General features: G+C 48.3%; 4 gene segments (V, D, J or C); all 4 read left to right on the top strand.

Moving 5' to 3' along the window:
• The first annotated feature begins 1,144 nt into the window (after nt 1-1,144).
• LOC130851819 (T cell receptor beta variable 5-1-like) lies at nt 1,145-1,725 on the top strand. The segment is given in 2 exon segments: nt 1,145-1,193; nt 1,322-1,725. Coding segments are annotated over 2 exon segments (453 nt in total).
• A 2,295-nt stretch (nt 1,726-4,020) lies between these two features.
• LOC130851818 (T cell receptor beta variable 6-4-like) lies at nt 4,021-4,541 on the top strand. The segment is given in 2 exon segments: nt 4,021-4,069; nt 4,156-4,541. Coding segments are annotated over 2 exon segments (435 nt in total).
• Nucleotides 4,542-10,938: 6,397 nt separating this feature from the next.
• Nucleotides 10,939-11,459, top strand: LOC130851817 (T cell receptor beta variable 6-4-like). The segment is given in 2 exon segments: nt 10,939-10,987; nt 11,074-11,459. Coding segments are annotated over 2 exon segments (435 nt in total).
• An 8,183-nt stretch (nt 11,460-19,642) lies between these two features.
• On the top strand, nt 19,643-20,133 carry LOC130851816 (T cell receptor beta variable 6-1-like). The segment is given in 2 exon segments: nt 19,643-19,691; nt 19,778-20,133. Coding segments are annotated over 2 exon segments (405 nt in total).
• Nucleotides 20,134-24,999: the final 4,866 nt, after the last annotated feature.

Below are 24,999 nucleotides of genomic sequence, written 5' to 3'. Positions count from 1 at the left end.
CTTTTCATGTGCCTTTTGATCGCGCGATTTCTTTGTAGAGTTGTCTGTTTAGGTTTTTGCTGACACCATTGTTTATTTCATGATGTTATAATTTCAGAAATAAATGGGTTCATATATATATATCGTCTGTATACAAACACTACCTAGAATTTGGTAATACTAATTTTAAATATAAAATCTGGAAATATGTGGATGTGATTACTGAGAAGGAGCTATGGGATACCTGTTTCCAGGCTGGTTTCTCTTGAGGTCATCAGAGTGTTTTCTTTACTTTATTTTTCCATCTCAGCATCCTACCTTCATTGAGTGGTGCAGCAAGTGTTTCCTCCTTCATCGAAACGGAGTATAATACAGTCTTTGCCGTCCACAGGCTAAGACTGGATTTGAAGAGAAACTCTATGTCAGCAAGGCTGGGAGGCAGAGAACGTGTGTGTGTGTGTGTGTGTGTGTGTGTGTGTGTGTGTGTGTGGAAGGGGTTGCAGGTGGTGCTTGTGGGGAATTTCTATTCTTGATTTAGAAAGATGGTGCAGATCCATGAGGCTGCAGACCATTGGCCACGTGGAGGCGCTGTGGGCCCACGGTACTCAAGGTGCCCTGGGAGGGGCTGAGTCACCCAGGAGAGGGCAGCTTAAGGGAACCTGGGCTCCATGCCTGCCTCAGGGAGCTGGTGTGAGTACTCAGAGTGGCCCTGGGACATGAGGCACCAGCACAGACCCCTCACTGCCCAGGTGAGTAGAGATGTGTCTGGAGCTTCAGGATGCACCAGGAGGCCATGTCCCAGAGCCTGCACGGGAAGTGGGGGTGAAGGGGTTGGGGTGGCTGGTGATGGCTGGGTGATTAGTATCAGGCAGAGGCAGGCAGAGGAGAACAAGTGGTGTTGTGGGCACCCGGGGACGTGGGGACGGTGCTCCTCTCACACCACCCTTTGCTGAGGGGCTGTGCAGGACAGGGAATGGCATAGAGGAGCCGGGCCTGGGTCCTGCCAAGGGGCACAGTGGACCGGGAGGCAGCCTGCAGGGCCGTCAGAGCAGTGACATCATAGGCAGATGCTCCTATCAGGGAAACAGGAGGTTCAGCGCTTTAGACCACTCACCCCAGGAGACCCGCCCTGAGGTAGGGCTTGTCTTGGGTTCCTGAGGCTGCCATGGGCTCCAGGCTCCTTTGCTGTGTGGCTCTTTGTTTCCTGGGGGCAGGTGAGTCCTGGCCACAGCGTGGAGCTTCTGATAAGCCTGTGCCATCCCCGAGATACAAGCTGACGAGGGCTGAGCAGGAGGCGTCCCTTGTGCTCTGCCCTCAGCCTCCTCTGTCTCCTCCCCAACAGGCCCGGTCGATTCTGGAGTCACTCAGACCCCAAAATACCTGATCAAGTCAAGACAACAGCAGGTGACCCTGAGATGTTCCCCTGTCTCTGGACATCGCTCCGTGTCCTGGTACCAACAGCCCCTGGGCCAGGGCCCTCAGTTCCTTGTTCAGTATTACCGCGGGAAGGAGGCAGAAAAAGGAAACCTCCCAGAAGGATTCTCAGGTCAACAGTTCAGTGACTCTAGCTCTCAGCTGAACCTGAGCTCCTTGGAGCTGCCGGACTCGGCCCTGTATCTCTGTGCCAGCAGCCAAGACACAGCCCTGCAGGATCAGCTTCCTCCGGTACAAAAACACTCCTGCCCCAGCTCAGGAAGTGGCCACGAGGGTGCCAGCTGCCAGGCAACCAAGCCCAGGCCCTGGTAAAGCGGACAGCCCTCCGCAGATATTCTTTCTGTATGATATGCTTTAATGCTTACACGGATTATATAGCAGAGGTATTGTTTTCATTCTTTATCCATATGAGGTAAAGCGCCTTGTCCAGATCTCATTTTTTATAAGTGTAAGAGCAAGGAATGAGACTTGTCAGTTTTCAACTGCTATGGTTCCCGCCCCCAAGGAACTGACCAGCATAAAATGTGTGTGTGTGTGTGTGTGTGTGTGTGTGTGTGTGTGTATTTGATTTAAAGCAATTGGCTCTCATAGTTGTTAAGGCTGATATGTCTAAAATATGCCAGCTGGCCTAGCGGTGCTAGAGACCCGGGTGAGCTGATATAACTTCAAAGGCTGTTTGGCAGGAAGAGCTGATGTTCGAGTGGAGGCCGTTAGATGGACAGTTCTCTCTTCCCTGGGGGAGGATCAGTCGTTTTGTTCCATTCATGACTTCAACTGATTGGAGGTCCCCATATATTATGGAAGGTCATCTGCTTTACTAGCTGAATTATTCATCGATTCTACTATTAAAATCTACCTATTCACATGTTAATCTCTTGCGAAAACAGCCTCACAGGAGCACCTAGAATAGTCTTAACTGAATAGCTGCGGCCCAGTCCAGTTGACATATTAAATTAGCCATGACACCACCCTGCAGGGCTGCGTAAGAAGTTGGTAAGCATGAAGTACCTGGCAGGTAGCAGGACTCCGGATTTCTTGACTTCCTTTGCTAACCTCTGACAGCCTCTTCCACGTTTCTGGGAGCAAAGGTGGATATGGGCACATTTGCCAATAGCGGAGGACTTCAGAAGTCAAAGAAATGTGACTATTTAAGCCTGATGTTCATCACGTGGAAACACAAGAGCACGTGAGATAGGTCCCTCCTCGGGCATTTTTAAAGCCAGTTTATTGAAACATGAAGTATAGTCCATGCTTGAACAATGTGGAGTTTAGGGACCCTGAGCCACCCGCAAACCTGAAGTCAAAAATGTGTGTATAACTTCATAGTCAACCACCTGTTTCCACTATTCCACATCCTCGGATTGAACCACCTGTGATTGTGTAGTACTCTAATATGTGTATTAAAACATCCACACATAGGAGGACCCACACCTATGTCGTTCAAGAGTCCACGGTATCTACAGTAAACATCACCCACTGTGTAATGGGCAGGTCAATGGTTTTGATCCATCTATCCAGCATCTATCTATCTAGCATCTATCTATCTATCTATCCCCATGTAAATCCACCCCAAAAAGATATAGACTCGTTCCAGCACCAGAAACTTCCCTTTCCCATGACTCTCTCCGTCCCTGACAGCCAAGGATATGCTTCCTAGTGTAGCTATAGATTTGTTTTGCTCAGGCATCTTTTTAGTGAACAGTTAAGGTCTCTACACATTAAAAGTATTCCTTTTCAGCACACTGCTAAATACTTCAAACAGCAGGTGCTCCTGGAAAGTGTATTAGTGAAAGCAGTGCTTGAAACCATGTGAGACATAATGTCCACTTCACAGACAAGCCTATCTGGAGATGGATGCTTTCATAACATGACCATCAAAAGGTCCTCCCAGCTGCCACAAGCTGTTTCTGTAAAATTTATGGACTCACTTTCACACATTCCTTTTCTCAGGCACTCATTCCCTGACATCATTTTCTAACGATATTTGGACAAGAAGTCATCATCTCCTAGGAAATCATTTGAGATCCCGTGAGCCAGGAGCCCCGCCTATCAGTAAGTTGATAAGAAGTAGAACCAAACGATTCCTCACATGTGGATGCGCCTGCCCTGAGGTTGGGGAACCAGATACCAGAAGAATCACCATAAGTGGAAGGACGCGACCAGGATTATGGTCAGTTCAACAGAGTAGAAACGGACACTTGAGAGGATTTGGGACCCATGAGACACAAAGAGCAGTAGGAAGCCATAAGGATTTTCCCCGAGATTCCAAACTGTATAAATATGTAGATAAATAAAACGAATATGTGCATTAATGAAGAATTAACTCTGGGATAAAATACACATAAAGTAAAAACCGTTTTACTGAAAGTTAAGAGAACTTGTAAGGCTATGTCCATTCCGAGGGAGGCCTTCTTCCTGTTCTAAGCCATTCACTGTAGGTTCCTGTTTGATGTGAGCCTCTGAAGGAAGGGGTGTGGCCTCCTGTGTGACAGGTTGGCTCTGGGGCCTGGCAGGGACAGGGACACCTCAGAGAGCCTCCCTGCAGAGCCCGCTCCACTCTCAGCAACACACAGACACAGAGGACCTTCCACCTGCCCCACCCCCACCATGAGCACCTGCCTCCTGTGCTGTGTGGCCTTCTGTCTCCTGCAAGCAGGTGAGTCCCAGGGGGCAGGGGCCCTTTAGGGTCACGGCACTAAGGCTTCCCCTGTGGCTACAACATCAGCTTCTCCTTCTGCACAGGTCCAGTGAACGCTGGTGTCACTCAGGACCCAAAATTCCAGGTCCTGAGAACAGGACTGAACATGACACTGAAATGTACCCAGGATCTGAACCACAATGCTATGTACTGGTACCGACAAGACCTGGGACACGGGCTGAGGCTGATCCATTACTCAACTACCACTGGGACCACTAGCGAAGGAGACGTCCCCGAGGGGTACAGTGTCTCCAGACCAAAACTTGAGAGCTTCCCTCTCACGGTGGAGTCTGCCAGCCCCTCCCAGACATCTGTGTACTTCTGTGCCAGCAGTTACTCCACGGCGCTGCACAGCCACCTCCTCTCTGCACAAAAACACAGGGGAGGCCCTGCACCCTGGGTCTCAGCGGAGCCCTTTGCAGACTCCTAGCACCTGGAGCCTGGGATCCTCTGGGGTGACCTCCCTGCAGTGTGACCTGTATTGTGTAGGATCTCACCGACCCAGACCTGATTCCAGGGCCACATGGACATGTGTCCAGTGGCCTCTGTCTTTCCTCTGAGAAGAAAGCTGCGTCCCCAGCTCTGACTCCTAGCCATCAGCCTGAGCCTGAATCCTCCAGGAGGGAACATCAGTGGTAAATCACATACATCTAGATCCTCTTGTCTCTCCCTGGGCACCTCATTGCTGTTGCTTTGGAAGGTTCTCCCCCAGTCTGGCCCTCATGAGGTCTGTGCTCTCATCCACCTTTCCTGGATGGGGCAGGTCTCCTCTCCCACCTCCAAGGCCTCAGTTCCCGGACCCTACCTACTCCAGCCTTGCTGCTCCTCCTTCATCGGGGTCATGTCTGTCATGGTCTGAGTGCAGGTTGGAATAGAATTTCCAGACATAAGGCAGAATGTGAAGAAGATAGAATTGATTAGAGAGAAGGGATGCTGCTAGAACAGCGGGCTGACTTCTTGGGAGCCAGGGAGAGTCGACAATGAGCATGGGTGGCTTGTGTGGTGTGACAGCCAGAGAACAGAGGGACTAGTGGGTCACCTGTTGAGTGGGAAGGGTCTGCATGTTTCCAATGTGCAGAGTGGGAGAAGCAGGGGACCACGACCTTCCGTCCCACGGGATGGGAAAGGAGCCAGGCGTGTCCTTGGGAAGTTGAGGTTGCGGTGGTTGCTGTGGGACGGTGATAAGGATCCCGTCGTCTCTGTTCCGGTGATGTTGACCCTTTGAGTTTATCTTGTTCTTTGTCCTTGGAGCTCACCACAATGTCCCTTCCCATGACACAGGGAACCTTGCAAAGAGGCCTGTCTAAGGCTCTTCTTTGAGCAAGCTGTCCAGGGTCTTAAAGAAATAATGACAAATTCAGTTAATTATTAATCATCCAAAAGTCCTTGGGAGTCTACCTGGGGCAGGAGAGACAGGCTGGCTGTGTGTTCTCCACCTCTGCCCTATTTTAGCATCCTCCCTAACTAGGCCAGCTCTGTACCATCTCCCTCATCCAGATTTCCTAGAAGTCAAAGAAGTTTCTCCATGGCCACATTCTTTTCTCTTAAAAATCAAAATCACAAATCCGCTAGGGTATGTGTTTGTGTCCCCATTTAGGAAAAACAAAGTAAAAGCAAACAGAAGAAGATGAACATACAAAAACACAGTGCAAAAGGCAAGTAGTGAAATAGTTGCTAATTTAAACACATTCTATGTGTATTAAATCTGGACAAGGACAAAATCCTGGTTACTACCCACAGACCGCATGGGGGCGCTGTGGAACGACCGAGCTCCAGAAGTTTCTGTGGCAGAGCTAGCAGTTGCCTGGGACCAGGGAGGTTAAGAAACAGCCTGGGTTGGTGCTTTTACCTTTGGAAGCCTTAACAGCATAGACACTACCTTGCAGGCATGCTGTCCCAGCTGGGAGCCATGACCTTCAACTGTGCACGGAGGAGGCAGTCTCTGAGGTTACAAGGGACAGTGAAGGGGGTAGAGCTGGGAGGGCACAGGGACAGGGAGAGAAACTTCTGCGTCATAGGAAAAGGAAAGGATTGTGGGGATGGGCATGTGGCCTAAACCCATCCTTTCCAAGAGGAGCCCAGTCCAGGCCACATGTCACATAGAAGCTTTTGCAGGACAAAGCAGGGTTCCTGGGTCAGCTGACCTGGAAAGGGAGGCCAGGCTCATGGGAACCAGCAGAGACAATGACATCAGAGCAGTGACGTCAGCACCTAACCTCCAATCAGGGAAAGGATGCCCAGAACTTCAGCTCCCAGAGAACCAGAGCTCTGAACCAAGACACGCCTGCCCAGCTCTGCCGCTTCCTGCCATGGGCTCCAGCCTCCTCTGCTGGGTGGCTCTGTGTCTCCTGGCAACAGGTAGGTTCTTGGTACAGGCAGGCATCTCTGTTCTAAGCCTGACAGTGCCTGAATCCAAGGCACCTTCGGGCTCTTTCCCGTGTTCTTTCTCCAGCCCCTGTGTCCTTCCCTCACAGGCCCAGTGGATTCTGGAGTCACCCAAACACCAAGATACCTCATGAAAGCAAGAGGACACCAAGTGATGCTGAGATGTTCGCCTATGTGAGGGCACCGCAGTGTATCTTGGTACCAACAGGTCCTGAGGGAAGGTCCTCAGTTCCTCTTTGAGTTTTATGAAACTATGCAAAGAGCCAAAGGCAACTTCCCAGATCGATTCTCAGCACAACAGTTCCAGGACTCTCACTCTGAGCTGAATGTGAGCTCCTTGGAGCTGAGGGACTCAGCCCTGTACCTCTGTGCCAGCAGTTTGGCACAGCCCTGCTGAGTCAGCAGGGTTCTGTGCACAAACCTCCCTGCCCCAGTGGGGAGCAACCTCAGAGCTGACAGCTGCATGAGAGCTCAGGGACTGCAGTGGGAAAGGAAAATGCTTGAGGGCGCTGGAAAGCAGCCATGGGCTCTCGTGCCACTCAGGGGAGGGACAAAACATCAAGAAGATGTGTTCAGAGAATGGGCTACATGACGCAGTTCCCTCCTACACGACCTTCTTGGCTGGTACTTGAAACTACCAGGGGTGAGGAAGAGTTTGTGATTTCATAATTGGTGGCCTCTTTTGTGAAAGAGAGAGTCCATTTCTGGAGCAAAGGTACCTGATCAATGTGTGATTCTAATATCATCATATGCATTTGCTTTCTATACTTTAGGGGAAAGAATTGAAGATTTGGTGAAAGTCTAGGACAGAGAATATGATTAAGATGGTTGAGATGAGAGCTAGAGCTACAAGATATAAAAGCTCTCTTATTTGTAACATGATCTCTTTCCTTCTCCCTCCCAAGGTCTTCAATCACCAGAAAATATTAAGCCAGTCCTCATAACACCCAGGATCACCTAGGGGCTGGTCCAGAAGAGGTCCTCACTACACAGAAGATGTGATGATGGTGTGAGAAACCTGGAGATGGTTCTGACTTCTTCCTTATTAACCTCTCACCCCTGTCCTGTCTCCTCAGGGCACAGCCAAGTGCCCCCCACACACAGATGAGGGCAGGGCTCCCCTGATTAAAAGCAGGCAAAACTCTGAAGATCATGTCTGCTTCCTTGGGATCACTTTTTAACACTTCATCACCCTGATTCTATTCACTATGCAGCCGTTCTTGGCCGGCTCAGGATGCGTCTTCCTCTGTGACCAAACATCTCTTTGCAAAACTCCCAAAACACAGATGCCTTTTCAATCCTCTGCATCTGCTGTTGCTCTTCCCATGGCCTAAAGGAATCTCTCTCCTCCCCAAACATGATCAGGAACTGCCCACCTTTAAGGACTAGCTCTGACTTGCCTTCCTCTTTGCGTCTCATCCTGACTTTCCAGGGTGCTATACTCTTGTTTGGTTTGCTCAGGCTGCCATAATAAAATACCACAGACTGTGCGGTTCATACAACAGACATTTATTTTCTCACAGGCCTGAAGACCATGATCCAGGTGCTAGGGTTGGTTTCTGGTCAGACCTCAGTTCCTGGTTTGGAGACAGCTGCCTTCTCCCTGTGTCCTCACATGGCCTCTCCTCTGGGCTTTACAGAGAAAGAGCTCTCTGGTGCCACCTCCTCTTCTTCTAAGGACACCAGTCATGTTGTGTTAGAGTCCCAGCCTTATAATGTTGTTTACGCTTAACTACCTCCCTCCAGGCCCTAAGTCCACATACAGTCAACCTGGGGGTTAGGACTTCAACACATGAACATGGGGGAGACACAAGTCCATCTATAGAAACTCCCTGCCTCTCTTTACTTTCATAGGAAAAGCCAAGTTATAAGTATATATTTCTTACTCTTTGAGACTTGTGAAATGAGTGAATTAATGCCCACTTACATAGAGCTGCATGGAGTATTTTATTTTCCCAGCACAACTCAGACATTTATTCTAGAGCATGAAACACTGGACCCAAGCCCAGGCTTCCAGTTTGTGGGAATATTTTAACATTTTTTTTCTGCCTTTGTTGATATCAGTGCAAAGGCTTTTCTGCATATTCCATATTCAGCCCTCTTCCAATCTGAGTACATTTGTTCATCTAGCTCCCTGTGAGTTAGTTTAAAGTGATAATGGAAAGGTAACCTAGTGTGGTTTAAAGAAAAAGTGCATGTTTTCTAGCTAAACGTGGATTTGAATGCAAAGTGCCACTCTCTTGAAATTTCTCAAATCTCTCCGAATTGTAACAATCTCAGAAGTTGTGGTTGGGATGTTTACAGTTTCTTCTTTGCACTTGTCTGTATAGTTGATTTACAATGTTGTGTTAGTTTCCGGTGTACAGCTCAGTGATTCACACAAAGATACACACACACACACACACACACACAAGAATGATTCGGAAATTATCCTCACTCTGGTTATATTAATACTTCTATAAATTGTACAGCCAGAGTGTGGATAATAAATATATATATACACACATATATGTATATATGTATATATACTTCTCCAGATTCATTTCTCTTATAGATTATTACAAACTATTGAATGTGGTTCCCTGTGCTATACAGTAGGTCTTTGTTGTTTATCCACTTGATATATAGTAGTGCATATATGCTAATCACAATTTCCTGATTTGTCCTTCCCCACATTTCCCCTTTGGGAACCATACGTTGCTTTTCTATGTCTGTTGGTTTATTTCTGTTTTATACATAAGTTCATTTTTATTGTTTTGTGTGTGTGTGTGTTTTACATATAAGTGATATGTTATGATATTTGGTTTTCTCTGTCTAGTTTATTTCATTAGCAAGATAACCTCTAGATCCATCCATGTTACTGAAAATGGCATTATTTCATTCTTTTTCCTGGCTGAGTAATATTCTTTTGCATACATATGCCACTTCTCTCTCCATATATCTGTCAATGGACATGTAGGTTGCTTCTGTCTCTTGGCTATTGTACGTAGTGCCACTATGAACATTGGGGTGCACGTAGTTTTTCGAAATAGAGTGTTCTCCAGACTTGTGCCCAGGAGTCGGATTACAGGATCATATGCTAACACTATTTTTAGTTTTTTAAGGAACCTGCATACTGTTCTCATTGTGGCTGTACAATTTTCATTCCCACCAACAGTGTAAGAGAGTTCCTTTCTCTCTACATCCTTTCCAGCATGTATTATCTGAAGAGTTTTTGATGATGGTTATTGGGACTGATATGAGGTGATTTCTCATTGTAGTTGTGATTTGCATCGCTCTGATAATTAGTGATGGTGAGCATCTTTTCATGTGCTTTTTGACCACGTGATTTCTTTGTAGAGTTGTCTGTTTAGGTTTTTGTGGATACCATTGTTTATTTCACGATGTTATAATTTCAGAAATAAATGGGTTCATAAATATATATATATATATAAACTTCTGTATACAAACAGTACTTAGAATTTGGTAATATTAATTTTAAATATAAAATCCGTAAATATGTGGATGTGATTACTGAGAAGAAGCTATGGGATACCTGCTTCCAGGCTGGTTTCTCTTGAGGTCATCAGTGTTTTCTTTTATGCCTGTGTTATTCCATCTCAGCATCCTACCCTCATTGAGTGGTGCAGCAAGTGTTTCCTCCTAGCAGGAAGGGGCAGATCATACAGTCTTTGATGTCCACAGGCTAAGAGTGGATTCAAAGAGAATCCCTATGTCAGCCAGGCTGGGAAGGCAGAGAACAGCGGTGTGTGTGTGTGTGTGTGTGTGCAGGGGCTTGCAGGTGGTGCTTGTGGGAAATTTCTATTCTCAATTTAGACAGAAGGAACAGATCTATGAGGCTGTGGACTGCTGGCCACGTGGAGGTGCTGTGGGCCCACGGTATTCAAGGTGCCCTGGGAGGGGCTGAGAGTCACCCAGGAGAGGGCAGCTTAAGGGAACCTGGACTCCATGCCTCCCTCAGGGAGCTGCTGTGAGTTCTCAGAGTGGCCCTGGGACATGAGGCGCCAGCACAGACCCCTCACTGCCCAGGTGAGTAGAGATGTGTCTGGAGCCTCAGGATGCACCAGGAGGCCGTCTCCAGAGCCTGCACGGGAAGTGGGGGTGAAGGGGTTGTGGTGGCTGGTGATGGCTGGGTGATGAGTGTCAGGCAGGAGCAGGCAGAGGAGAACAAGAGGTGTTGTGTGCCCACGGGGACATGGGGACCGTGCTCCCCTCACACCACCCTTTGCTGAGGGGCTGTGCAGGACAGGGAATGGCATGGAGGAGCTGGGCCTGCGTCCTGCCAAGGGGCACAGTGGACCAGGAGGCAGCCTGCAGGGCCATCAGAGCAGTGACATCATAGGCAGATGCTCCTATCAGGGAAACAGGAGGTTCAGCGCTTTAGACCACTCACCCCAGGAGACCCGCCCCGAGGTAGGTGTTGTTTGGTTTCTGAGGCCACCATGGGCTCCAGCCTCCTCTGCTGTGTTGCCTTTTGTTTCCTGCAGGCAGGTGAGTCTCAGGGAGCAGGGGCCCTTTAGGGTTCTGGCACGAAGGCTTCCCATGTGGCTACAGGATCAGCTTCTCCGTCTCCACAGGTCCAGTGAACGCTGGTGTCACTCAAGACTCCAAATTCCAGGTCCTGAGGACAGGACAGAGCATGACACTGAAATGTACCCAGGATCTGAACCATGAGTATATGTGCTGGTACCGACAAGAACTGGGACATGGGCTGAGGCTGATCCACTACTCAGCTACCACTGACACCACCAGGAAAGGAGACGGTTCGGAGGGGTACAGTGTCTCTAGACCAAACCTCAAGAACTTCCCTCTCACGCTGGGGTCCGACACCCCCTCCCAGACTTCTGTGTACTTCTGCGCCAGCAGTGACTCCACGGTGCTGCACGGCCACCTCCTCTCTGCACAAAATCACAGGGGAGGCCCTGCACCCTGGGTCTCAGCAGAGCCCCTTGCAGGCTCCTAGCACAGGGAGCCCCGGAGCCCTGGAAGCCGTGTGTCACATGTGAGCAATGTGTTCCTGAGTGTGTGGACTTGACTTCAAGGCCTCGCAGACATATGTCCACTGTCACTCTGTCTTTCCTCTCCCTCACCTTAACCCCACCTCCCACCCCGTCCCCGTGAACAGAAAGATGCTTCCCCAGCTCGGACTCCCAGCCATCAGCCTGAGCCTGAGACCTTCAGGAGGAAATGTTATTGGAAAATCACATACATCTAGAACATCTTATCTCTCGCTGGACACCTCATTGCTGTTTCTCTGGAGGTTCTCCCCCAGCCTGGCCCTCATGAGCTCTCTGCTTTTGCCCACATTTCCTGGATGGGCCTAGTCTCTCCTCTCCCCCTTACCTGGCCTCACCTTCCTGGCCCTCCCTCCTCCCGCTACGCTGCTCCTCCCTCATCGGGGCCATGTCCTTCTCCATCTCAGAGACTCACACAAAGCTATTTCGTCTGCACTGGAAGCAGACCCTTCCTTTAACAGGGATTAACTCCTACCCATGTTCCCATTCAAAGTCCCGCTGAGTGGTCGGGCACTTCCAAGTACACCTGTTTCCCAGGTGAAATGTGAATATGGTCGGGCTGTCTCCATTCTAGATTCTCCAGGTCCCAGCTAGGAACTTTCCCCTCGTGACTGTAGATACAGCCTCTGTACTACTCAGAAGCGGGGCTCTGTCTCCTTCCGGAGTTCCTGTGATGCCTGAGTTGCATGGGCTCAGGGACACCTGGGTGGTGTTAAAAGACCAGTGGAGACAGTGGGATGTAATCTCGTCTCCAGATACCTTCCTGGATCCACTTCAGCAAAGACTCAGAGCTACAAAGGGTCCTCCTCCCGGACTCCACAGCCCTGCTCCCCACCCCTCCGTCATCTCTGATGCGACTCCCTCCTCCCCCTAAAGCAGAGGATGTTTGTAATGACTCTTAGCCAGTGAACCAAAGTGGGCAGACATTGATGGCTGTGGGACAACTGGATGCTCTGACAGCAGTGAAGGGGAGAAGTAAGTCACCTGCAATGCCGCCTCTCAGGTTTTCTGAAGGAACGTTAGAGCAGGAAGGAGTGACAGGGGATGAGACGATTAATGTAGAGATGCCGCACGAGGGCCCCACAGGCAGGCAGCACTGGAGCCCACACATGGCTTGTGTCAACGCGAGCTGTTAAATATTTCAATTAGTCATCCGAGTATGTTATAATATAAATTATGTGTCCCTGACGTTGTTGGGTGTGATAGAGGCAGTGATGTCACCATGGGAACTGCCAGTGGGGACCAGGACGCCCCTCCTCCTCTGCGCCTGCTCACAAGGGCCCTGAACTGGTGAGCCTCCCACGGCTGCCCTGACCCTGCCATGGGCTCCAGGCTCCTCTGCTGGGTGACCCTCTGTCTCCTGGGGGCAGGTGAGTCCTCAGCAAGCCAAGCAGTTCCAGTGTGTGTGTGCGTGTGTAGATGATGATTACAATTACTTCCTTACTATGCCCACTTCTGTCCCCACAGGTCACGCAGGAACTGGAGTGTCCCAGTCCCCCGGGCACAGGGTCTCAGGGAGGGGCCAGGCTCTAGTTCTCAGCTGTGACCCAATTCCTGGTCACCAACGCCTTTACTGGTACCGACAAATGCTGGGGCAGGGCCCGGAGCTTCTGACTTATTTTCAGTACGGAGAGGCACCAGACGCATCAGGGATGCCTAATGATCGGTTCTCTGCTGAGAGGCCTGAGGGTTCGTACTCCCGTCTGAAGATCCAGCGAGTGGAGCCCGAGGACTCGGGCGTGTATCTCTGTGCCAGCAGCTTAACCACAGTGTCACACAGCCACCTCCTTCCTGTTCACAAACCCCCACGTGCCCACCTCTCCTCAAAATTCCCCAACATCCCCCAATAAAGGAGTCACCCCGCTCTTCCCGTGGAATAAGTGAATTTGGCCTTCAGCTGTTCTGATAGTAGGAGGTCAAAAAATAACCTTTGAAAGACTAGAGCATGTGGGTTTCTGAGATTCCTTTACACAGTTCAAGATTCTATACTTGGCACTGAGGATCAGAACTTCGTCTCAGGTAGAGTGAAATATCCTCTTGTAAAACTATATAGTTTCAGCACAGTTATAATAAACGCCTCATACTCTCACCATCTCAGACCTCGGGACGCCCAGATGTGGGCCAGCTAAGGCAGAACCCTGTCAAGGCCATCAAATCAATCCGTTAGAACCCTTAGCAGCAATTGCCACTGAAATCAATTATGCACAGGGAACTGTCACCCACGGTAATGCACGCGGATATATGTCCATCTATTGCTTTTTTTAAAAGAATTTTTATTGATACAATTGGCATACAATAAACTGCATATATTTAGAGTGTACAATTTGATATTTTTTTTTCTTATTAGTGATGTATATATGGCAATCCCAATCTCCCAATTCATTCCTCCCCAACCCTCCCCACTTTCCCCATTTTGTTTCTGTATGTTTGTTCTCTACACCTGTGTCTCTATTTCTGTCTTGCAGACCAGTTGATTTGTACCAGTTTTCTATATTCCGCATATATGTGTTAATATATGATATCTGTTTTTCTCTTTCTGACTCACTTCACTCTGTACGACAGTCTCTAGGTCCATCCATGTCTCTACGAATGTCCCAATGTCGTTCCTTTCTACAGCTGAGTAATATTTTATTGTATATATGTACCACATCTTCTTTATCCATTCATCTGTTGATGGACATTTAGGTGGCTTCCATGTCCTGGCTATTGTAAATGGTGCTGCGATGAACATTGGAGTGCATGTGTCTTTTTGAATTATGATGTTCTCTGGATATATGCCCAGGAGTGGGATTGCTGGGTCATATGGCTTTTTTATGTTTTGACAAGCCTGCAGCCATTTTGTGTTTAATTTCCTTCTTCTCTATTCTATTTTTTAAATAGAAACTCAGCTTGGCTTTCATAACAGGTAACCCCCCTTAAAAAGGTGTTAAAGGGCAGTGATTCAAGGAAGACTGGAATGAGTGATGTCAACCATTCAGGATTCTTTGAAGTTTCCAGTTTACACTCCTAGCAAAGTATGTGAGCCTTTCAACTGGTATACACACACATGCTCACACACACGCTCACACACACATGAACACGCATGCACACACAAACACACACAAGCTCACACGTGTTCACACACATGAACTCATGTTCACACACATGCACACACACACTGTGTGGGTTACTTTTTCACTCACTTGTGTCTTTTGATGAGAACCTCTTAATCCAGAATCATTCCATTTTTTCCCCACTTTTTGGTTTGTGTTTTGTATTTTGTATCTTGGTGTCTAGTGTGAGAAATCTGCCTATTTCCAATGATCATGTTTCCTTATATTTTCCCTCTAAATTCTTTATATTTTAAACTTTTACATGAAGATCTGTAAGTCAACTGGAATTCTTTGTATATGAAAAGAGGAAGAAGTCAAATTACGGTTTTCCATATACTTATCCACGTGACCCAATATTGTTTGTTGAAGAGCAACACTTTCCTCGCCGCTGTGTGGTGTCGCTTTTGTCACATATCAGTCATTGCAAATGTGTTGCTCAGTTTCATCAGCTTTTGCGCAAATAACACACTGCCCTATTTACTATGGCTTTGTGATTTATCATATGGAATGCCATAAAAGGAAAGCCATATGATCATCTCTATAGATGCTCAAAAAATTAAAAAGATTTCTAAAGGAGAATGAAAAATGTTCTAATTTTAAAAAGAATTAATTTTTTCTTTATGAAAAATTTAAAAAATTTTTTCAACAAAAGATACTAAGAAAATTCTATATGTATGGATAGGTGAGAGTGTGTATGTGATGAGTGTCAGGCAGGGGCAGGCAGAGGAGAACAAGGGGTGTTGTGGGCACACGGGGACATGGGGATGGTGCTCCCCTCACACCACCCTTTGCTGAGGGGCTGTGCAGGACAGGGAATGGCATAGAGGAGCCGGGCCTAGGTCCTGCCAGGGGGTACAGTGGACCAGGAGGCAGCCTGCAGGGCCGTCAGAACAGTGACATCATAGGCAGATGCTCCTATCAGGTTCAGCGCTTTAGACCCCTCACCCCAGGAGACCCGCCCCGAGCTAGGTATTTTTTGGTTTCTGAGACTGCCATGGGCTCCAGCTCCTCTGCTCTGTGGCTCTTTGTCTCCTGGGAGCAGGTGAGTCCTGAGAACAGCCTGGGAGCTTCTGATATGCAATTGGCATCCCAGAGATACAAGCCTGCTGATGAGGGCTGAGCAGGAGGCGTCCCCTGTGCTCTGCCCTCAGCCTCCTCTGTCTCCGCCCCAACAGGCCTGGTGGATTCTGGAGTCACTCAGACCCCAAAATACCTGATCAAGTCAAGACAACAGTAGGTAACACTGAGGTGTTCCCCTGTCTCTGGACATCTCTCCGTGTCCTGGTACCAACAGCCCCTGGGCCAGGGCCCTCAGTTCCTTGTTCAGTATTACCACGGGAAAGTGAGAGAGAAAGGAAACCTCCCAAAACGATTCTCAGGTCAACGGTTCAGTGACTCTAGCTCTGACCTGAACTTGAGCTCCTAGGAGCTACCGGACTCAGCCCTGTAACTGTGCCAGCAGCCAAGACACAGCCCTGCAGGATCAGCTGCCTCTGGTACAAAAACACTCCTGCCCCAGCTCAGGAAGTGGCTGCGAGGGTGGAAGCTGCCAGGCAGCCAGGCCCAGGCCCTGGTAAAGGGGACAGCCCTCCCCAGACATTCTGTTTTTAGAGATGTTTTAATATTCACAATAAACACACATAATAATTATTTTTTTACCTGTTTATCCATCCGAGGGGAAGTGACTTACCCAGATCTCATAATTCAGAACTGTCAGAGCAAGAAATCAGACCCAAGTCTGCCCTCAACTCCTGTGGTCCTGCCCCCACAGTAGAAATATATGCATAGATACGTATATATAGTTATGTATCTAATTATCTATCTGTGTGTGTATATATATATATATATATATATATATATATGGCTGTGTGTTATGGCTGATAAGTCTGCAATCTGCAGCTGAGCTGGTCGTACTAGAGACCCGGGAGAGTTGATGTTTAACTTCAAAGGCTGTTTGGCAGGAAGAGCTGATGTTGGAGTGAACACCACCAGCTGGACAGTTCTCCCTTCCCCGGGGGAGGAAGAGTCTTTTTGTTCCATGCATGTCTTCCACTGACTGGATGAGGCCCACCTACATTATGGGAGGTCATCTGCTTTACTTATTAGATGTTAAGCTAATGGAATGTTAAAGTCTATCTATACATGTGCTAATCTCTTCCAAAAACACCCTCACAGGAGCACCCAGAATACTGTTTAACTAAATACCTGTGGCCCGGTGAAGTCGACACATTAAATGAGCCATGACAGCATCCTGCAGTCCTGCATAAGAATTTAGTGACCATGAAGTCCCTGGCATGTAGCAGGACTCTGGACTTCTTGACTCCCTTTGCTAATCTCTGACAGCCTCTTTTGTTGCTGTGCATGGGCTTCCTCTAGTTGCAGCTAGTGGGGGCTACTCTTCATTGTGGTGTGTGGGCTTCTCATTGCGGTGGCTTCTCTTGTGTGGAGCACCGGCTCTAGGCACGCAGGCTTCAGTAGTTGTAGCACGAAGGCTTCAGTGGTTGTGGCTCGCAAACTCTAGAGCACAGGCTCAGGAGTTGCGGTGCATGGGCTTAGTTGCTGTGTGGCAAGTGGGATCCTCCCAGATCAGGGATCAAACTTGTGTCCACACATTGGCATGTGGATTCTTAACCACTGCGTCACCAGGGAAGTGCCATACTTTGTCTTCAAACGTTAACGTTCAGGACTTCAGAAGATTCAGGAATGAATATATTTTTGCCTAAGATTCATTACATGAAATAACAAGAGCATGTAACAAGCGTCCCTCCTCAGGCATTTTGAAATCAACTTTATTGAAGTATGAATTATAGTTAATGCTTGAACAACATTGAATGTAGGGACCCTGAGCCACCCCCAACCTGCAGTCAAAAGTCTGTGTATAACTCCACGGTCAACCCCCTGGGCCCACTATTCCACATGTGCGGTTCAACCAAGTGCAATTGTTTACTGCTGTAGTGTGTGTTTCTCAAAACATTCACACGTAAGTGGACCCCTGTAGTTCAAACCTGTGTGGTTCAAGGGTCAACTGTATATACAATAAACGTTACAGCATGTATAATGGGCAGATCACTGGTTTCACACAATCTAGATGTATATGTCCATGTAACATCCACCCATAAAGAGAGAGAACCTTTCCTTCACCAGAAAGTTCCTCCATGCCTCTTTCCCATGCCTCTCTCCTTCCCGACAACCAACAATATGATTTCTATTGCTACAGATGTGTTTGGCTCAAGCATCTTTTTAGTGAACATGTAAGTTCCCTACCCATTAAAACAATTCCTCTTCAGCACACAACTCGATATTTCAGACAGTAACATGCTCCTGGAAAGTGTTATGGCTAAAGAAGTGCTTGAAACACAATATCCACATCAGGGCAATTATATCTGGAGATGGGCGGTTTGATAAAATGATCATCAAAAGGTCCTCCCAGCTGGTACAAGCTGTTTTAATAAAATGCATTTATTCACTTTCACAAATTTCTTTTCTCCAAACCCATTCCCTTAAATCATTTGATAATGATATTTGGACCAAAAGTTGTCATCTCGCAGGAAATTATTTTGCAATCCCATGAGACACACACCTAGCAAGCCTTCATGTTCACACATTGTGTGCTGGGCTGAGCAGATCGTTGGCAGTAGTGACTTCGGTGAGAAATTATTTACATCAGCAGAATGGATGACTTTGCCTTGACCCCAAGTATCCAAGCCACAGGCCATGAGCTGGAAAGCCCCCCTTTCTGTTCTGATCTTGCCTGGGCACCAGTCTCCTGTGCTGTGTATCCTTCTGTCTCCTGGACCACAGAAGGTCTGAGCACCAATGGGGAACCACGGGTGAGCTTGTCAGGCCCCAATCCATGGCTTGTTGCTATGGTTACAACATGAGCCTCCTTCTTTGCTTCTGCCTTTAGTTTCAGTGTCTTTCTCTCCCAGGCCCCAGGGATGCTTAGTCACCAAGCCCCCAGACATGTCCTCAAGGGAAACCAGCACATCAGGAGGTCGACACAGGAAAAAATGTACTCAGGACCAGCTACATAACTTGCAGGGCTTGTGGTTCAAAAATTATTGAGAATTTGAAGATCACAACATCAGAGCTTTGCAGCAAGAATGGGGTCATTCTAAGCATGGGGTTGTGTGCACATGATACAGTTTGGAGTTTATGATATTTGATACTCAATTATTGGCAGCCACGCTTCACAAGGACGTGTTCCCCATGGAACGGATGTCTCATATAAAAACAGAACACTTTTCATTTATCCTGAAGTTGGCCACCTCCCCCCACACCCCTCCCACATCTGTATGCCTTTGTGCTGACATGTCATCTGTGGTCCTGGGCCACCATCTTCTCACCACAAAGAAAGGTGGGTCACAGGCGTGAGGTGGTTCTCCTGCTGCCCCCCCCTCGCCCCCCCCATACACGGGAAGCCCGGGCTCTGGTGACCACGCAGGAGCCGCAGCTGCATTGGGCAGGAGCCCTGGCTGTGGGTGAATAGGTAAGAAATAGAACCAAACGATTCCTCACATGTGGATGCGCCCGCCCTGAGGTTGGGGAACCAGATACCAGAAGGATCACCGTAGGTGGAAGGACGCGACCAGGATTGTGGTCAATTCCACAAAGCAGAAACGGACGCTTGAAGAGCATCTGGGACATGAGTCATAAAGGGCAGCAGGAGGTCGCAAGGATTTTCCCCGAGATTCACATCTACAGAAATGCGTAGATAAATAAACTGAATAAGCGTACTAATGAAGAATTCTCTCTGGGATAAAATACACATAAAGTTACAAACTGTTTTAGAGAAAGGTTAAAAGAACTTGTAAGACTGGCTTCTGATCCGAGGAATGCCTTCTTCCTGTTCTAAGCTGCTCACTGTAGATTCCTGTTTGATCTGAGCCTCAGGGGAAGGGGTGTGGCCTCCTGTGTGACAGATGGACTCTGGGGCCTGGCAGGGACAAGGACATCTCTGAATGACTCCCTGCAGAGCCCCTCTCCCCTCTCAGCAACACACAAACATTGAAGACTCCTGTTCCTGCCCCACCCCCACCATGAGCACCTGCCTCCTGTGCTGTGTGGCCTTCTGTCTCCTGCAGGCAGGTGAGTCCCGGGGGGCAGGGGTCCTTTAGGGTCACGGCACTAAGCCTTCCCCTGAGGCTTCAGCATCAGCTTCTCCTTCTGCACAGGTCCAGTGAACGCTGGTGTCACTCAGGACCCAAAATTCCAGGTGACGAGGACAGGACAGAACACGACAGTAAAATGTACCCAGGATGTGGACCACAGCTATATGTACTGGTACCAACAACACCTGGGACACAGGCTGAGGCTGATCCATTACTCAGCTGGAACTGGCAGCACCAGCAAAGGAGACGGTCCCAAGGGGTACAGCATCTCCAGACCAAACCTCAAGAACTTCCCTCTCACGCTGGAGTCCGCCACCCCCTCCCAGACATCTGTGTACTTCTGTGCCAGCAGTGACTTCACGGCGCTGCACGGCCACCTCCTCTCTGCTCAAAAACACAGGGCAGGCCTTGCACCCTAAGACTGAGTGGAGTCCCTTGCAGACTCCTAGCACCTGGAGCCTAGGATCCTCTGGGGTCACATCTGTGCAGGATAACCCTTATAGTGTGCGATCTCAGCCAGCCCAGACCTGACTCCAGGGCCTCGTGGGCATGTGTCCACCGTCACTCTCTGTCTTTCATCTGCAGCCCCACCCCCACCCCGTGAAAAGAAAGATGCGTCCCCAGCTCTGACTCCTAGCCATCAGCCTGAGCCTGAGACCTCTAGGAGGAAACATCATTGGTAAATCACATGCACGTAGGCCCTCTTCTCTCTCCATGGGCACCTCATGGCTGTTTCTCTGGGAAGTTCTCCCCCAGCCGGGCCCTCAGGACATCTCTGCTCTCGCCCACCTTTCCCAGATGGGGCAGGTTTCCTCTCCCCACCTCCCTGGCGTCAGCTCCCCGGCCCTCCCTACTGCAGCCTCGCTGCTCCGTCCTCATCGGGGTCATCTCTGTCATGGTCTGAGCACAGGCGGAAAAGAATTTCCAGACAGAAGGCAGAATAAAGAAGATACGATTTATTAACGAGAAGGGACGCTGCTAGAACGGCAGGCCGACTTCCTGGGAGCCGGGCAGAGTCGACGATGAGCATGGATGGCTTGTGTGGTGTGACAGCCAGGGAGCAGAGGGACTAGCGGGTCACCTGCTGAGTGGGTGGGGTCTGCATGTTTCCAATGTGCAGAGTGGGAGAAGCAGGGGACCACGACCTTCCCTCCTACGGGATGGGAAAGGAGCCAGGCGTGTCCTTGGGAAGATGAGGTTGCGGTGGTTGCTGTGGGACAGTGATTAGGGTCCCGTCCTCTCTGTTCTGGTGATGTCGGCCCTTTGATTTTTTCTTGTTCTTTGTCCTTGGAGCTCACCACAATGTCCCTTCCCACGACACAGGGAACCTTACAAGAGGCCTGTGTAAATGGTCTTCTGTGAGCAAGCTGTCCAAGATCTTCAAAGGAAAATCAATTTCAGCTAATTATTAATCATCCAAAAGCCCTTGGGAGTCCATCTGCAGGACGAGAGACAGGCTGTCTCCATGTGTTCCGCACCTCTGCCCGTTTTTAGCATCTCGCCTAACCTAGGCCAGGTCTGTACCATCTTCCTCATCAAGATGTTCTAAAAGCCAAAACAGTTTCTCCATGGCTAGAATCTTTTCTCTTAAAATGCAAAATCACCAATCAGTTAGGGTACCTGTTTGTGTCCCCATTTAGGAAAAGGCAAAGTAAAACAAAACAAACATATAGAAACACAGTGCAATAGGCAAATAGTTTCTAATTTAAACACACTCGATGAGTATTAAATCTGGACAAACCCCGTGTTCCCACACATAGACCACACAGGGTGCTGTGGAACAGCCCAACTCCATAAGTTTCAGGGTCAAAACTAGCAATTTCCTGGGACCGGGAAGGTTAAGAAACAACCTTGGTTAGTGTTTTTACCTTTGGAAGCCTTCATAGCATAGACACTAATTTGCAGACTTGCTGTCCCAGCTGGGAGCCATGACCTTCAACTATGCACGGATGAGGGAGTTTCTGAGGTTACAAGTGGCAGTGAAGGGGGCCGAGCTGGGAGGGCACAGGGCCAGGGAGAGAAACTTGTGCCTCACAGGAAAAGCAAAGGCGTGTGGGGATGGGCATGCGGCCTATACCCACCTCGCCAAGACCAGCCCATTCCAGCCCCCATGTCACATAAGAGGCTTTGCAGGACAAAGCAGGGTTCCTAGATCACCTGACCTGGAATGGGAGGCCAGGCTCATGGGAACCAGCAGAGACAATGACATCAGAGCAGTGACGTCACCACCTAACCTCCAATCAGAGAAAGGATGCCCAGAACTTCAGCTCCCAGAGAACCAGAGCTCTGAACAAAGACACGCCTGCCCAGCTCTGCTGCTTCCTGCCATGGGCTCCAGTCTCCTCTGCTGGGTGCCTCTGTGTCTCCTGGCAGCAGGTAGGTTCTTGGTACAGGCAGGCATCTCTGTTCTAAGCCTGACAATACCTGAATCCAAGGCACCTTCGGTCTCTCTCACATGTTCTTTCTCCAGCCCCTGTGTCCTTCCCTCACAGGCCCAGTGGATTCTGGAGTCACCCAAACACCAAGATACCTCATGAAAGCAAGAGGACACCAAGTGATGCTGAGATGGTCCCCTGTGTTAGGGCACCGCGGTGTATCTTGGTACCAACAGGTCCTGAGCGAAGGTCCTCAGTTCCTCTTTGAGTTTTATGAAACTATGCAAAGAGCCAAAGGCAACTTCCCAGATCGATTCTCAGCACAACAGTTCCAGGACTCTCACTCTGAGCTGAATGTGAGCTCCTTGCAGATGAGGGACTCGGCCTTGTACCTCTGTGCCCGCAGCTTGGCACAGCGCTGCTGAGTCAGCAGGGTTCTGTGCACAAACCTCCCTGCCCCAGTGGGGAGCAACCTCAGAGCTGACAGCTGCATGAGAGCCCAGGGATTGTAGTGGGAAAGGAAAATGCATGAGGGGGCTGAAAGGCAGCCTTGGGCTCTTGTGCCACTCAGGGGAGGGACAAGAGGTCAAGAAGATGTGTTCAGAGGATGGGCTGCATCAACAGGTTCCCTCCTACACGACCTCCTTGGCTGGTACTTGAAGCTACCAGGGGTGAGGAAGAGTTTGTCATTTCATAATTGGTGGCCTCTTTTGTGAAAGAGAGAGTCCATTTGTGGAGCAAAGTTACTTGATCAATATGTGATTCTAATATCATCATATGCATTCGCTTTATATAATTAGGGGAAAGAATTGAAGATTTGGTGAAAGTCTAGGGCAAGGATTATGATTAAGGTGGTTGAGAAGGGAGCTAGAGGTACAACATGAGTAAAACTGTGGTCTGTGTAACATGATCTCTTTTCTTCTCCCTCCCAAGGTCGCCAGTACCAGAAAATATTCAGCCAGGCCTCATAACACCCAGCATCACCTAGGGACTGGTCCAGAAGAGGTCATCACTACCCAGATGATGTGATGATGGTGTGAGAAACCTGGAGATGGTGCTGACTTCTTCCTTCTTAACCTCTCACCCCTGGCCTGCCTCCTCGGGACAAAGCTGAGTGCCCCCCACACACAGATGAGGGCAGGCCTCCCCTGATTATAAACAGGCAAGGATCCAAAGATCAATTCTGCTTCCCTGGGATCACTTGTTAACACTTCATCACCCTGATTCTTTTCACTTCAAAGTATCACTTCTTGGCTCCCTCAGGATGCGTCTTCCTCTGTGACCAAACATCTCTTTGCAAAACTCCCAAAACACAGATGCCTTTTCAACCCTCTGCATGTGCTCTTGCTCTTGCCATGGCCTAAAGGCATCTCTCTCCTCCCCAGACTTGACCAGGTACTACCCACCTTTAAACACTAGCTCAGACGTGTCTTCCACTTTGCTTCTTATCCTGACTTTTCAGGGTGCTATACTGTTGACTTATTTGCTCAGGCCAACATAATAAAATGCAACAGACTATGTGGCTTATACAACAGACATTTGTTTCTCACAGAATTGAGGGCCTGAAACCCAAGATCCAGGTGCTACGGTTGGTTTCTGGAGAGAACTCAGTTCCTGGTTTGGAGACAGCTGCCTGCTCCCTGTGTCCTCACATGGCCTCTCCTCTGGGCTTTACAGAGAAAGAGCTCTCTGGTGTCACCTCCTCTTCTTCTAAGGACACCAGTCATGTTGTGTTAGAATCCCAGCCTTATAATATTGTTTACCCTCAACTACCTCCCTCCAGGCCCTAAGTCCAGATATAGTCACACTGGGGGTTAGGACTTCAACACATGAATTTGGGGGAGACACAAGTCCATCTATAGAAACTCCCTTCCTCTCTTTACTTTCATAGGAAAAGCCAAGCTATAAGAATATAATTCTTACTCTTTGAGACTTGTGAAATGAGTGAATTAATGCCCACTTACATAGAGCTGCATGCAGTATTTTATTTTCCCAGCACAACTCAGACATTTATTCTAGAGCATGAAACACTGGACCCAAGCCCAGGCTTCCAGTTTGTGGGAATATTTTAACATTTTCTTTTCTGCCTATGTTGATGTCAGTGTAAAGGCTTATCTGCATATCCATATTCAGCCCTCTTTCAATCTGCGTACATTTGTTAATCTAGTTCCCTGTGAGTTAGTTTAAAGTGATAATGGAAAGGTAACCTAGTGAGGTTTAAAGAAATCGTGCATGTTTTCTAGTTAAATGTGGATATGAATGCAAAGTGCCACTCTCTTGAAATTTCCCAAATCTCTCCGAATTGTAACAATCTCAGAAGTTGGGATTGGGATGTTTTCAGTTTCTTCTTTGCATTTGTCTGTATAATTGATTTACAGTGTTGTGTTAGTTTCCAGTGTACAGTTTAGTGATTCTCACACACACACACACACACACACACACACACGATGAGTCAAAAATTATCCTGAGTCCGGTTATATTAAAACTTCTATAAATTCTACAGGCAGAGTGTGAATAATATATATACACACATATATATATATATGTATTTGTACTTCTCCAGATTCATTTCTCTCATGGATTATTACAAACTTCGGAATATGGTTCCCTGTGCTATACAGTAGGTCCTTGTTGTTTATCCACTTGATATATAGTAGGGCACATACACTAATCACAATCTCCTGATTTGTCCCTCCCCACATTTCCCCTTTGGGAACCATACGTTGCTTTTCTATGTCTGTTGGTCTATTTCTGTTTTATATATAAGTTCATTTTTATCTTTGTGTGTGTGTGTGTTTTACATATAAGTGAAATATTATGATATTTGGTTTTCTCTGTCCAGTTTATCTCATTAGCATGATAACCTCTAGATCCATCCATGTTCCTGAAAATGGCATTATTTCATTCTTT

This window comes from Hippopotamus amphibius, chromosome 4 (genome assembly GCF_030028045.1).
Source record: "Hippopotamus amphibius kiboko isolate mHipAmp2 chromosome 4, mHipAmp2.hap2, whole genome shotgun sequence".
NCBI classification, from domain to species: domain Eukaryota; kingdom Metazoa; phylum Chordata; class Mammalia; order Artiodactyla; family Hippopotamidae; genus Hippopotamus; species Hippopotamus amphibius.
Note: the sequence above shows the minus strand (reverse complement) of the source record. Positions and strands in the feature narration are given on the sequence as shown.